This window comes from Panicum hallii, chromosome 8 (assembly GCF_002211085.1).
Source record: "Panicum hallii strain FIL2 chromosome 8, PHallii_v3.1, whole genome shotgun sequence".
Lineage (NCBI taxonomy): Eukaryota > Viridiplantae > Streptophyta > Magnoliopsida > Poales > Poaceae > Panicum > Panicum hallii.
Genome location: NC_038049.1, coordinates 39779298 through 39793415, shown reverse-complemented (window position 1 = coordinate 39793415; position 14118 = coordinate 39779298). Strand labels below are relative to the sequence as shown.

General features: G+C 46.2%; 1 protein-coding gene across 3 annotated transcripts; it reads left to right on the top strand.

Moving 5' to 3' along the window:
- The first annotated feature begins 10062 nt into the window (after nt 1-10062).
- Nucleotides 10063-13510, top strand: LOC112903484 (F-box protein At5g06550). 3 transcript variants are annotated; one of them, XR_003230816.1, is made up of 4 exons: nt 10063-11440; nt 12302-12546; nt 13047-13119; nt 13292-13510. XR_003230816.1 is itself a non-coding variant. In XM_025972754.1 (3 exons), exons 1-2 carry the CDS (start codon nt 10143-10145, stop codon nt 12543-12545), a joined length of 1542 nt encoding a protein of 513 aa, XP_025828539.1. In that variant the 5' UTR covers nt 10063-10142; the 3' UTR covers nt 12546; nt 13298-13510. The 3 variants fall into 3 exon arrangements, 2 of the variants coding, with proteins under 2 accessions (XP_025828539.1, XP_025828538.1); XM_025972754.1 differs by lacking the exon at nt 13047-13119 and having other exon boundaries at nt 13298-13510; XM_025972753.1 differs by lacking the exon at nt 13047-13119.
- Nucleotides 13511-14118: the final 608 nt, after the last annotated feature.

Genomic DNA, 14118 nt, shown 5'->3' with positions numbered 1-14118 from the left:
AACGCAGGGAAAAAATTGGCATAAAAGACATATCTGACATCTCTGCAACCACTGTTTTGGTCGAGCCTGCAGTTTCGCTGATCTCTGCAACGACTATTACAGTAGCAACTCATTTCAGGCTTCCAGCAACGGTAGCGAAAGGAGCTTGGCCGTGTAGGTTGACGAATGCCGGTAGCAACGCTGCGAGGCCTCGAGTAGGAATGGAACCGGGCTCGAACGCCGCGACGCTCCGGCGAGCCGCTGCTGGAAGCACAGGTGCGTTTCTAGGGCCGTGAGAGCATCTCTGAGTGGAAGCTAGGGACGTGTGCGGCGAATCTCAGCTGCATCATGGGATTTAAGTGGACGGAGGCTCGCGTGGGAGATCGCCGGCGGCGGCGCGGCCTCGCCGGCTGCCTTGGGGCCGGGCCGGAAGATTTGCAGCAGCGGCCCCTTGACGCTTTTCAAAAAACCCTGGTTTGGATCGCGATCCGAATATATGCAAAATGCCCCCCTAATCGAATCGCGATTAACAATCGCGATCCGATTATTGGCGCATAACACCCTGTTTTGGGTCCGGAAACTTACAAAAAACACCCTGCTCCGGATCGGCTCTGCCTCCGGCGCGCGCCTGCTGCCGCCGCCGTCCTTCCCGCCGGAATCGCGAGGCCCCATCCTCGACCTCTTCGAATGCATCATCTCCAGTTCAACTGACGGTGGCGCGCTGCGATCCGGAGGACTCTTCGTCTGTTTCAGTTTACTGCGCCGCCACTGGCCGGCGGCGATCCTGGACCTACGCCTTCTCATCTTGCCGGCAAGTAGAGAGCCCAAGCCCGGCGGAGTTATTGGAGATCTCCTACCTTAACCCCGATCAATAACAAATCCGGGAATTTCTGCAGCCGATCAAGAACAAATGCTCTGTACAAGTTGAATTTTCAGAGAAGCAGTGTGTGTAACTGACAGACATCTTGAAAACTGCATGACTCCAACTACAGTCTACCACGCTGGTAAAGAATGTAGAGGGTTAAAAAGGAACCGTACAGATTTCAAGAATTTGAAACTCAGATAGTGGTACATGGGTATTCGCAATTTCAAGGCAAAAATTACGTCAAGACATGCCTGACATCTTGATTATTTTTATCCCTGTTATGAAAATTTTGGTCAGAAACCGTGTTCCCCTGTCTTTCTTTTTGTTTTCAAGGTTCTCTTGTAGAATGGGTCTTTTGAAAAAAAAGTAGGTTCTCTTGTAAATGAAGATGGAGCTGCTGTTTTGGGCACTTCAGGTCAACCACAATAAACTTTGATCCTTATTGCTCTTTCAGAGCTCATATTTCATCCCAATACCTTACAGCAGCAACGGTTGCTCTATCTTAGAAAGTCTGAAGATACTCTGAATTAGAAGATGATGAGGTTACTGCAGATTGATAACATGCTGTACTGGGTTTGATAAATTTGGAATCTGAAAGATTAAAGCATGTCAAGGGGAAATGACATCTTCAGAGAATATGTCAAAGCCTTGAATTTCTTGTGAGAGTCAGGTAGTGACTATGATTTGATCATCCCATAAGGAAAAGAAAGTTCCAACATACCTATTTCACACACATTAATGCATTGTCACCTGAATTAGACAGCTATTCAATCTGATGAAGAAAGTCACCAGTTGCATACTAGCTAGCTATTCCCAAAGGAAAAAAAAAGGTGCTAGCAAGGTCACTATTAGTGTGTGGGCTGATAAGATGAGAAAGAAACAAGGCAGTATTGAGTTTGAACTCCAGAAGTTAACACATGATATGGGCATGCTTCGATCCTTCAGCTTCCAAACTGAATACGCTTTGCTTGTTTGACTGCATAAACATCTCTGAAATGTGGCCTCACTTGCATAACAAACAATTTTAATTACAATTCTCAGTTCACCATCATCTCATATTCTCTTATAGTGCTTTCTCTCTTTTTTTTTTTGAAGATAGTGACAGGTTTCTCTTGTAATGTTCCACTCTCTGTAAAATCGGCACTCTGAAACTGGATTATTCAGAGTGATCTGAATCTGAGTTGCTGCTAACAGTTTGCAGGTGCAGGGCAGGCTTCCAGGTTGTGAGCCGTTTGCTGCTAACACTCTCTGCACAAGGCGCGTTTGGTCGTTGGTTGACGAATGCCACAGCAGCTGCGACGCCTCCAGAGGAATGGAACCGGCCGGAACACGGCGACGCTCCGGCGAGCCGCGGCTGGAAGTGCAGGGTGCATCTCGTCTCGTTCGTCATCCCAGGGGGCTAGGGCTGTGAGGGGGGAGCATCACCAAGTGGGTAGCTAGCGCCGTGAGCGTGGAGCAACCGCCGCGTCTGGACCTGTGAGTGGGCGGAGGGCCGCAAGGAAGATCGGCGGCGGCGCAGCCACGCCGTCTGTGTTCCTGATTTGATAATCGTGATCCGAATATATGCAAAATGCATCCTGAATTGATCGCGATTAATAATTGCGATCCCATTATTTGCGCATAACCCCCTCTTTCGGGTCCGGAAATTTACAAATAGCACCCTGGTCCGGATCTGCTATGCCTCCTGCCCCTCCGACGAGTGCCTGCTGCCGCCGCCATCCCGCCCGCCGGAATCCTCATCCTCTTGGAATCCGGCAAGCCTTGCTCCAGTTCGTACTGACGGCAGTAAAGTTCAGCCTTTTGTGTTTAATTCGATCATGTAGTTCTGCTTGTCTGTGCAGTAAAGATTAAAGAACTGGCTGAAATGCGAGTCCAACTTAGGCTTCGTTCGGCAACGGCCAGACCAGGTTTCGATCCTGGCCAGAACGCTCCGGTTTTCAATACAGACTGCTCCGTTCCACCCGGAACGGCCCCCGAAAACGGCCCGTTCCGAGAAAACCGGAGTGGAACGGAGCAGTCTGTATTGAAAACCGGAGCGTTCTGGCCACGATCGAAACCTGGTCCGGCCGCTGCCGAACGAAGCCTTAGAGTGTGTCGAATCCGGGAATTTCTGTAGCCGATCAAGAACAAATGCTCTGCACATGTTGCACCTTCAGAGAAGCAGAGTGTGTAACTGACAGACATCTAGTCCTGAGACTCTGCACATGTTGCATCTCTGAGAATCTGACTACATTCTGCAGCGTTGGTAAGGAAGGCAGATTAAAAGAGGAACTGTAAAGATTTGAAGGCAAAAATGACATCAAGACATGTCAGACATCTTGATTATTGTTCTCTCTGTTACGAATATTTTGGTCAGAAGTCTGAACCGCGTCTCACCTATCCTTTTTTTTATGTTTTCAGGGTTCTCTTGTAGAATGAAGATGGAGTTGCTGTGGTACGCACTTCAGGTAGACGACAACAAATTTGATCCTTATTGCTCTTTCAGAGCTCGTATTTCATCGCAGTACCTTACAGCAGAAACTCTTGCTCTATCTTAGAAAGTCTGAAAATACACTGAATTAGAATATGATGAGGTTACTGCATATTGATAACATACTGAATTTGGAACCTGCAAGATTGAAGGATATCAAGGGGAAATGACATCTTCACAGAATATGTCCAAGTCTTGAATTTCTTTATCCAATATTCCAATGCAGAACGTGTCAAAACCAGGATTTTCTTTACAGCTAATCAATAACCAATGTTCCTTCAAAAATAAAAATCAATAAGCAATGCTCTGTACAAGTTGCATTTTCAGAGAAGTAGGGCGTGTGTACATTGACAGTCATATTTGAAAATTGCATGTTTCTGAGAAGTTAAAAAGAGGCACTGTACACATTTGAAGAATTTGAGACTCGGTTGGGCGTGTGTACCCTGAAAGTTTGTTATCCTGATGAACCAGAAGGTAAGCCATGGGTACAAACAGATCATCCGAAAACTCTCTAGAGCGATACAGCCAACACCTAAGAGTTAGTCAGGTGGTGACTCTGATTTGATCATCCTATGAGGAACAGAAAATTCCAACATACCTATTTCACACACATTATTGCATTTTCACCTGAATTAGACAGCTATTACATCTGACAAAGAAATTCAAAAGTTGCATACTAGTTAGCTGTTCCCAGAGAAAAAAGACAGGGTGCTAGCAAGGTCATTACTAGTGTGTTGAGTTATAAGATGAGAAAGAAACAAGTCAGTATTGAGTTTGGACACCAGCAGTTAAACATGATATGGGCATGCTTCAATCCTTGACTGGATATGCTTTGCTTGTTTGACTGCATAAACATCGCTGAAATGTGGCCTCACTTGCATAATAAACAATTTTAATTACATTTCTTTTAAAAATAGTGGCAGGTTTCTCTGTACAATCGGCATTCTGAAGCATCCCTGGCTCCGGAAGCTGGCAACACTGCTGGGGCATGGAGCCATCCAAGTCCTCCCCCGACATCACCAAGCTCATCCATGGCTAAATGGATCGCCACTTCGCCAGAGGGTGGACACGCCTACCTACAGGGCGTTCAACGACAACCGAGGTCAGTACAGTGGACTCTCGGCAGGGAGGGTGTCACGGGCCTTACTACATCAGCCCGTACTGCCACCACGTCTAAATCAAGGACGGCCCAGCAGCCCAGGCGCCATCGGCCCAACCCGAAGTATACCGGCCCAAGTATACCGGCCCAGACTGGGTGCGCCGATCGACTAAGGGTGTGTTCGTTTCCTAGATCTAAAGTTTAGAGGTGTCACATCAAAGAGAATCTTATCATTTAGAAATATTAAATAAAGTCTAATTACAAAACTAATTGCATAACCCCAGGGCTAATTCGCGAGACGAATCTAATGAGGTATATTAGTCCATGATTAGCGGATGATTACTGTAGCATCACTGTGGCAAATTATGAATTAATTAGGCTCATTAAATTTGTCTCGCGAATTAGCACCTATCTGTGCAAAAAGTTTTATAAACAGATTTTATTTAATACTTCTAAATAGTAAAATTCTCTTTGACGTGACGGGTCTAAATTTTAGAGGGGAGGAAATGAACACACCCTAAGGCTGTCAAGGCGTTGAACTAATCTAGATAGATGCTCTAGTTTTCAGAAGATGAACTAGAGTTGAACGTAACAGGATCGCTATCGGCCGGCTTGCCGGAGAACTGGACGATGAACTCCTCGTCGTTGTACTGAACCTGTTCGCATTCCTCCGTAATCGATAGATCCCCATCCAATACCATAACAGAGGGGTGTGGCGGTAGCCTCGAATGGAGCCTGCGCAGGCCGTTCGACCAGAGCGTCGTCCTCTGGCCAGGGACAGGGGGGTTAGACGTTCACCGTTTCAACAACCATCAATGATCAGAATGTTTGACAGAATGTTACTTGACGTTATGTTTGTCTCAAATTGTCTCGTTCACAGAAGTAACTAAAGTTCCAAACAAAGTGACTAAAATGAAGCTCAAACCCTCTCAACTTCTCCTTTTAGCTCCTTTTAGCCACTCTTTAGGAGCTAATGGGACTAAAACGTTTTTAGTCACTTTGTTTGAAACTTTAATCCCTAAACTGACTAAACTTTAGTCAGTTTGCTTTAGTCAACGAGAACCAAACAGGATCTAACCTTTGTTGTTCTCTTTTCTGCCCATCTGGGTCTCAACTCAAACATACTGTATGCTTGCCGTGCATATACAAGTGTGTTAGAATGAGGTTCATTTGTTTTCAGCATGACAATTCCATGAGCTGCCAAATAATGAATCCATAGCATTGCTGAAACGTGTAGTAATAGCTTAGCCTCCAAGCTGCCGGGTCAGTTCATTCCAAGGACAATTAATTAATTCAAGTGTGCTAAAGGGTCAAAGGAATCCAAGCAAGTATGGAATCACTCTAGACTTGTTATTTAAGAGTCACTCTATGAATTTTCTTCTTAACGTGGCTGGCCTACATAGGCAACAATGCTGTGGCGATTTACTCGCTGTCCATCGCAGCAGCGCAAGCCTGCAGGTGCTATGGGCGCCGATCCTCTCGGCGGTACAACTGCTTACAACATCGAAGAGAAATAGAGAGGAAAGAGAAAGGGAGGGGAAGAAGTGGTCAGGGCCGCCCTAGTTGATTATTTTGGGTTTTAGCCCAAAGCGAAAGAGAAATCTCGTGTGAAATTAAGATAATTCATTTTCCACCCATTAAACAATGTAGCCAGCATAAATGTAACAAGTACTCATATCTTATTTTTATTTGAGTTTATTTTAAATATTATTATTTCCATACTAGTAAATTTAATTGATTTTGTTCTTAATTTTAACAAAAAATTTAAGCTAGTGTAAAAAGTGAACGTCAGGGTGTTACATTATCAAATAACAACTGATTGATGATTGAAGCAAGCTTTTACTATGCAATGTTCTATTTTTGGTGTTTCATATGTTGTAATTGTGTTTTATTGCGTATATGTCACACAATGTCCATGCATGCGGTTTCATCTAGACGAAACTCCTTTTATGTCTCTCTACTTTCAAGTTTTGCCATGTCATCAAAATTGCTTACGTGGCACCCTATTAAATGAGAATTAACTCCTGTTATGATTATCCTAAAGCAAAAGGATCAAATGAACTAATTAGACTATCCTAAACGTGATATATTCAAAACAGATGGATTCTTTTCTAAGAGAAGACTCGCTTGATGAAATATTCACTCAACACAAAGAATGTAACCACACTCAACGCCTTGTCATCATATGATTATTTTGGAGCATCAGCTAGACTAGAAATTAGAAAAGCATGCGCACTTCCAAACCTTTGCATCCTAAAGAAACGGCTCTGGTGATTGATTCGAGCAGTAATACTTTTGAAATTAAATCTTTTCTTCGAATGCCTGATATACTACATTATTTGTAATGTTACTTTTCATTTAATTTGGAACCGGATAGCTAGCCCCTACTTTTTGCGCATGAAAAAGGCCCGCCAGGCATGTGCAGCGAGAGGAGGCTACATCGATCGACTCGAAGGGTGGTGGAAGCATATAGACGAGCCGATTGCTGCTGAACGTGTGCAATCCGGCCTTCTGAAGTTTAGCTGCGCAACAGCTAAGAAGAGGGTGAGTCAAGAATGGGTCTCCCAGAGGCAGTTGCGCGTACTTGTCCTTACAAGCCTCTTCATCCAGTGCTTCCTCTTCTTCTCCGACAACTTGCGTAAGTGCAGTGCCCCCCCTGGTTTCAGGTTCTTGATGTGGCCGGCCTACCTGGGCAACGATGCCGCTAGCCACACTCTTCAACCGCAGCTAGCATGAAGCAGGGCTGGATGTCCACGCATGAGAGAACGTGGTGCCACACTTGAGGCATGCATTGTGGGCGCCCATCCTCTTGATAAACCTTGGCGGGCAGGATGCCATCACCGCCTATAATATAGAAGACAACGAGCTATGGAGGCGGCATGTCCTAACTGTGGCATCCCAGGTTAATCAGTGCAAGGATCGAGTTTTTCCATGTATGTTCTCATAAGATCTACTTCACTTCAAATTGTGTACTCATTTGATCTAATTAACAGGTCGCCGTTGCAGTATATGTGTTTTGCAAGGGAGTATTTTCAGGCTGAGCATCAAAGTCCATATTCTGATGGTCCGGTGGAAGTTCAGAAGCCCTATAGTTTCTTGGTTGGCATTGCACCTTCGTATTCCGCTCGGTTTAGGCACTTGAAACACGTTATTATTTATCTACAAAAACCGCATGGTTTCCTAAAGCTAAGTCTGGCCTCTCTTCACACTTTTGATCGACTCTGACCTACACCAAGGAAAGTCTGTATTTCCCCAAAGATCATTTCGTCAGGACCTTTGTCTTTGGCTTTGGCTTTTGTCGATGGTTCGTTCCCCAGGTGTATTCACACACACACACACACACACACACACACACACACACACACACACACACACACACACACACTAGACTATAATAACAGCACCGATGTCAAGATCACAATGGTCTTGATACACCTTACTTCTCTTCTGGATGTCACTAGAAGTGCTGTGATGCGTATATAGCAAGTGCTATTCAAGGCATTGGCAAGGGACTATGGCCTGATCAAATTTCCCAGTACAACGAACCTCATAGGGTTACTTGGCCCGCAACCAGAGGCACGGGACCCTCAGGAAGCTGCCAACGTTGCCGGTTTGCACCTGGACCAGCTCTGGTGTACGAAGCCATGCAAGTCTTCCTGCAACATTACCGAGCTCGCTCATCCATGGCTATGTCAAGACTAGGTGGCAGCAGATAAGTGGCATCACCTCTTACCGCAGGTTCAACGACAACACCGGGGCCAGTGGACTCTTGAGGAGGCCATTCGACCAGAGGAGTGTCCTCCTCTGACACCCAAACTCACCGGGAACGTACGGTGCCACGTTCCGGTGGGTACATTTTTTTCTAATACTGTTAAAATTACTCTTAAATAACATACCACATTTCAGGATCTGTACTCTGCGCATGCTCCGTTTGGTTTGCTAGCTAGCCTGTACCGGCGCAGTTTATGCCACTTGTCATCTAGTTTGATCACCATGTTGAACAAACGAACACCAGCTAGCCAAACATCCAAATGTTACTCGTAACACTTATGTTTTCAATTTGTTTGTATGGTCGTGCTGGAAAAAAATCTTTTGTGGACCTTGGAGTTGGAGGATGTACCGAGCACAAGGATGGCAACAGGACCTGTAACCCGACAATCCGCGGGTAAAAACCCTATTAGGATGCGGGTATAGGCATTTTTTACCCCTATAGGTCTGTTAATAGGTTTTTTCCCTCACCCATCAGGTGAAGCGGGTGTGGATGTGTTCTATCGGACCCCAGACCCGTTATCCGATGGGGCAACCGTTAAGCATGGCATGTGGACCTAACTTCTAAACCTTCTATATATAGTGGCAATAAACCTCAACCTAATCCTCCACCCCTGTTCCAAATCCCACCCAGCAGCCCCAAGGACCCGTGCGCCGCTAGGTCTCTCGCTCGTCACAACCCCCCTGCAGGCCCGCACGAGTGCATGCGGCATGGACGCCGCCGCCGCGCGATGCCCCGCCCCCTTTCCGGCCTCCGATGGTCTGGCCCTCCCCGTTCTAGCACTGCCCTCCCGTCCCGTGTCAGATTCGGGGCAACGGGACTGCGCACATGGCGTACATATTCTAGAATAGAGGATGAGACATGGCCCACGTCCTACACCAATTGTAACTAATCGTACTGTAGTAGAACTACTCATACCATAGTAGAACTAGTCGGAATAGAAGGAAACTACCCGAAAACTACTCGGGTAGGACTCCTGAACTCGTATTCGGCTAGGATTTTCATGTAACCCTGTCCCCCTCAAACTATATAAGGGCGGGCAGGGACCCCCTCCAACCAAGATCACACAAGATCATCCCGATCAACACCTAAGGCAATACAAACCACACACAGAACGTAGGGTATTATGCTCTCGGCGGTCCGAACCTGTCTAAACTTTGTGTTCCTTGCACCTTCAAGTTCGTGATCTCGGCGACATCCTACCTAGAAACTCACCACCTCAGAAGTATCCCTCAGTAGGCGTGGTGGTAAAACACCGAAATCCCGTCCCCTCCCCCTTGCTGCCTTAATGGTGTCGCTGCTTGGGGCCGGCAGCTTGAGCCCGCCGCCTGCGAAAGAAGGGGTGTCGGGCTCCAACTCGCCGTCGGTACCGTTGCAAATCCAGGCTAGGGATAGTGGCTCCTTATCGGATGAGTCACCTGATGGGTACCCATTACCCACGCGGATAATGGGTATAAAGGGAAATTGAGACCCGAGACGGGTCGTGGGGTGGGTGGTGGGGAATTTGAACCCTGGTGGGGGGGGGTGCGTTCCCCTGCCCCCTGCCCCCACCAGGTTTCCATCCCTAACGGAACATGACCTTGTTACATTACAAAAGAACATGTATTTTCCACTGTTCGTCTACACAGCCGTTTAGCCCGTGTATCTGCCGTGTAAACGCTACACAGTGGTCAGCCGTGTCCGTTTAATCAGCTATTTATCCTATTTGATGACCGTTTAATCTGTTTAATTGTTTATTTACTCCGAATAAATAGCTACACGCTAGGTGACCGGTGTTTAGTGTTTTTCCGTTTGGGCTAACGCTGGGATTTTCAAACACTCGATCTCGTCCGTCCATCTTTGATCGAACGGCGCCTTATGCCGCGTCTGTCTCCCCCAAAACCTTAACCCTCCAGAACACCCCCTCCCTCCTCTGGTCCTCCCCCTCCCGCCGCCGCCGCCGCCGCCGCCAGAGCCGAGCATGCCGGGCGCCTTCCACTCGCTCCTCCTGCCCCTCCAGTGGAAGCGCAAACCCAAGCGCCGCCGCAGCCGCAGCCACTCAAAGGAGGGCAACAACCGCAACAAACCAAAGAGCCACCTCGCCGGCGCCGGCGCCGCCGGGGACCCCTCCTTCAACCTGAAGGCCTCGGCGTCCTCCTTCCCCCGGGACATCGGCTGCCTCGTCCAGCCGCTCGGCAACCTCCTCCTCTCGGCCTCCCCGGGCGCCAACCTCCGGGACGCGGGGCTCGGCGCGCTCCGCCCGCTCCCGGACGACCTGCTCCTCGACGTCCTGGGCCTCCTCCCGGCGCGCGCCCTCGCCGCGCTCTCGGCCGCGTCCAAGGCGCTCTACGTCGTCGCCGCGCACGACCCGCTCTGGCGCGCCCTCGTCCTCGGCGAGCTCGGCGGCGCGTTCGACTTCGCCGGGTCCTGGCGCGCCACCTACGTCGCCGCAGCCTCCGGCGGCCGGCCCCACCTCATCCCCCCGCGCGCGCTCAGGATCAGGGGCTTCTACTCCGACTACCTCTTCCAGAGCTGGCTCTGCGCCAACATGGAGATGCGGCACGAGTGGCTCGCCCGGGACAACATCGAGCGCCGCCGCGGCGTGTCCGTCGAGCAGTTCATCGCCGAGGTCGAGGAGCCCAACAGGCCGGTGCTGCTGGAGGGGTGCCTGGACAGCTGGCCGGCGTTGCAGAAATGGAGCAGGGAGTACCTGCTGGAGATCTCGGCGGGTAAGGAGTTTGCGGTTGGGCCGGTGAGCATGACACTGGATAGGTACTTCAGGTATGCAGACAATGTGCAGGAGGAGAGGCCATTGTACCTCTTTGATGCCAAGTTTGCTGAGAAGGTGCCGGAGATGGGGAGGGACTATGAGGTGCCGGTGTACTTCAGGGAGGACCTGTTTAGTGTTCTTGGGGAGGAGAGGCCGGATTACAGATGGGTTATCATTGGACCAGCAGGGTCAGGTTCATCGTTCCATGTGGATCCTAACTCAACATCGGCATGGAATGCTATCATAAAGGGAGCCAAGAAGTGGGTGATGTTCCCACCTGAGGTGGTGCCGCCAGGTGTCCACCCGAGTGCAGATGGAGCAGAGGTCACCAGCCCTGTATCAATCATGGAGTGGTTCATGAACTTCTATGGGGCTTGTAAGACTTGGGAGAAGAGGCCCATCGAGTGCATATGCCGAGCTGGGGAGGTTGTTTTTGTGCCAAATGGATGGTGGCATTTGGTGATCAATCTTGAGGAGTCCATTGCCATTACCCAGAATTATGTGAGCAGGTTAGATTTCACAGTGCAAAACTGTTTCATTGATTTTGTCTGTAATATTGTCATATAAATTGTCGTTCATTTATGTTAAGCAATCACCATAAGCATGAAGAATTTCTTTTTCATTCTTAGCATATAGTTAAATTCTTCTATAGGAATGCTTTTCTTTGCCATACCGTTTTGAAACTCAGCTTGCAGTGAGAACTAAAATGAATTCCAATACTTGATACAAGTTCAAATGACACTGGTTTTCTGCGCTAGGACATATTTTTGCTCACAGGAAACCAACTTAATTATATTTATCTCACTTTAGCAGCCTTCAAAGATGTAGGCCCACTTGTCATTGTACCACTTATGGTCTTGTATACAAATTCAGAAAAAAAACATTTGATTTAACTCAAAGTGTTGTATCTTCAGTATCGAATCTATGAGAATTCTCTTTTGAGTCTGACATTACTTAAGAACCTAAATACCCTGGTATTGTCCTTCACTCACAAAATTGAACTAGTGTTCAGGAAGATTAGAAATGGAGGAACAACGAAGCTAGGTTCTTTGTGTGGGAAGCAACATGTATCCGATGCAAGCATTAACTGTACATATTATCTACTGAGTTCAATCTGGGTATTCTCATTTCCGCTAAGGTTGTCCAATTATCTTATTAACTGTAGTGTGCAAGTGCATTGAATCTTGTTTGTTCTGCCAACTTGATGCCATATGGTCCTCTGTTTTTATTATTTGAAAGTCAAATTCGGACTTTCTCTAGATTTCTTCATCCATATAGCAGAGAATACTGTATTCATTTGTGCTGGTTGCAATAAAAATTTTAGATTATGAATGATGATTTGCATCTTCCTTTCCCTGCTAAACATGCAGGAGGAATTTGTTAAACGTTCTTGATTTTCTCAAGAGGCCAAATGCAAGCGAACTTGTCTCGGGGACCAAGGACAGAGTGAACCTGCATGACAAGTTCCGTGGTGCCATCGACGCTGCTCACCCTGGCATGATCAATCAGCTTCAGTTTGAGGCACAGCAGAAGGCTGCTGCTCGAAAGAAGAAAGCATCATTCTGGGACACTGCTGTCGATGCCAAGAGCGGAGGATTCAAGTTTTCTTTCTGAGGTTCACAAGCTAGCCCCGCTTCTCATCATGTTTAAGTGAATCCATTTTTCTTGGTAGGAGTTCATCAATTTTGTCAGTCCAATTTTCCTTGAGCAGTCACTTCCCAGGATACAAGGGAACCATAGGCCCTGTTCGGTTGGAGGGAATTGAAGGTGATTAGAGGGGGTTGGAAGGGCTTAAATCCCTAACAATCAAAATTCCTCTCAATCCCCTCCAATCCCCCTCAATCCCCTTGTGAAAGGGATTAACCGAACAAGGCCTTTGTGGACAAGGTCAAACAGCGCTCACTGGGAACCTGGCTAACTGATTATCTCATTAAATTTGTACCACCATATTGATGTCGTCCAAGTTTTTGGAAGAATTCAGTGCAAGAACGACTGCATTGCTCTTCTGCCATGTAACTTGTACGCTTAATTGAGGACCGGTTCTTGAACATTTACATTGTTTGACATACCATGCAACTTGTATCTTGATGCAACTGATAATTGGTTTTACCCCAGAAAAGCAAATGGAAATGCAGCATTTTCCTTCTATATGCCCAGAAGTCCACGGTACCATGTCAACAATAAGCAGGTTGAAGCATTTTGGTTAACATTTGGTGTGCGGGACTCAGAATGTATCTATATACCATATATACTATAAAAGTTGAAACATTTGAAAACAATTCCTACCTAGATTAGGTTCACCTTACCTCTCGCAATTTTCTGGATTTATTTTAGGATTTAACTGGTACTATTGTTTTCAGTGGTAGATGATGTACCTATTGACAACGAGGCGCTGATGGTGATCTTCTCAATCTTGAGGATTTGCCGGCTCAATCTCTCGAATATGCTCATAGGGGTAGGATTGGGTGTGTGTATTCATAGAGGTGAGTGTGCATATGTGTATGCGAGTGTATGTGTATGTACTGTGTTTCCATAAAAAAATATCCATAAGTTGCTATAGCTAAATATTAATAGTATTATTTTCTTTTGAAACTCATTCAGTTTTTTATTTGTCCTATCACATACCGTTGCACTTAATGGATCTCTAAATATTTTCCTAGAAAACCCATATAATTTAATTATTATATATTTCTTACTACTCAAGTATTCATTACAGCTATACCTTTTTTATTATATTAGCTAGAGAACTACTAGAGACAAAAATAGTTACAACAACATTCTGCAATTCTAATTTACAATTCTAATCTCTAATCCGAGTTGATGAGGAGTTCGTTTCATACATTTCATTTGAATACTCAATATAAATTATTATACCTATCAAATTAAATGATCTTTGATGGAAAAAGAAGATCAACATCAAAATTGTAGTATCGACGAGATCTTAAACTTTGCAGCTGACCACTTTTTTATTTGAAATTGTTTTAGCGTCTACAAGTTAATTTAAGATTTAGAAAAGTTATTAGTATTAAAGAATAATATCCATTCACCAAGTAAATGTACGATGTAGTAGTACGAAGTGATCAAGTGATTCATGAGATCACGAGTTTGAATCCCCGTGGATACACCCTTTTCATTTTATGTTTAAAAAATATTGTTGCTTGGGTTTTTTGTAAAAAAAATTACTGTT

What these genes read in the sequence shown, in the direction of transcription:
- LOC112903484 (XM_025972754.1), top strand. Translation starts at nt 10,143, where the DNA reads ATGCCGGGCGCCTTCCACTCGCTCCTCCTGCCCCTCCAGTGGAAGCGC. An exon ending in ACCCAGAATTATGTGAGCAG is followed by an intron (nt 11,441 to 12,301) that starts GTTAGATTTCAC and finishes CTAAACATGCAG; the next exon opens with GAGGAATTTGTTAAACGTTC.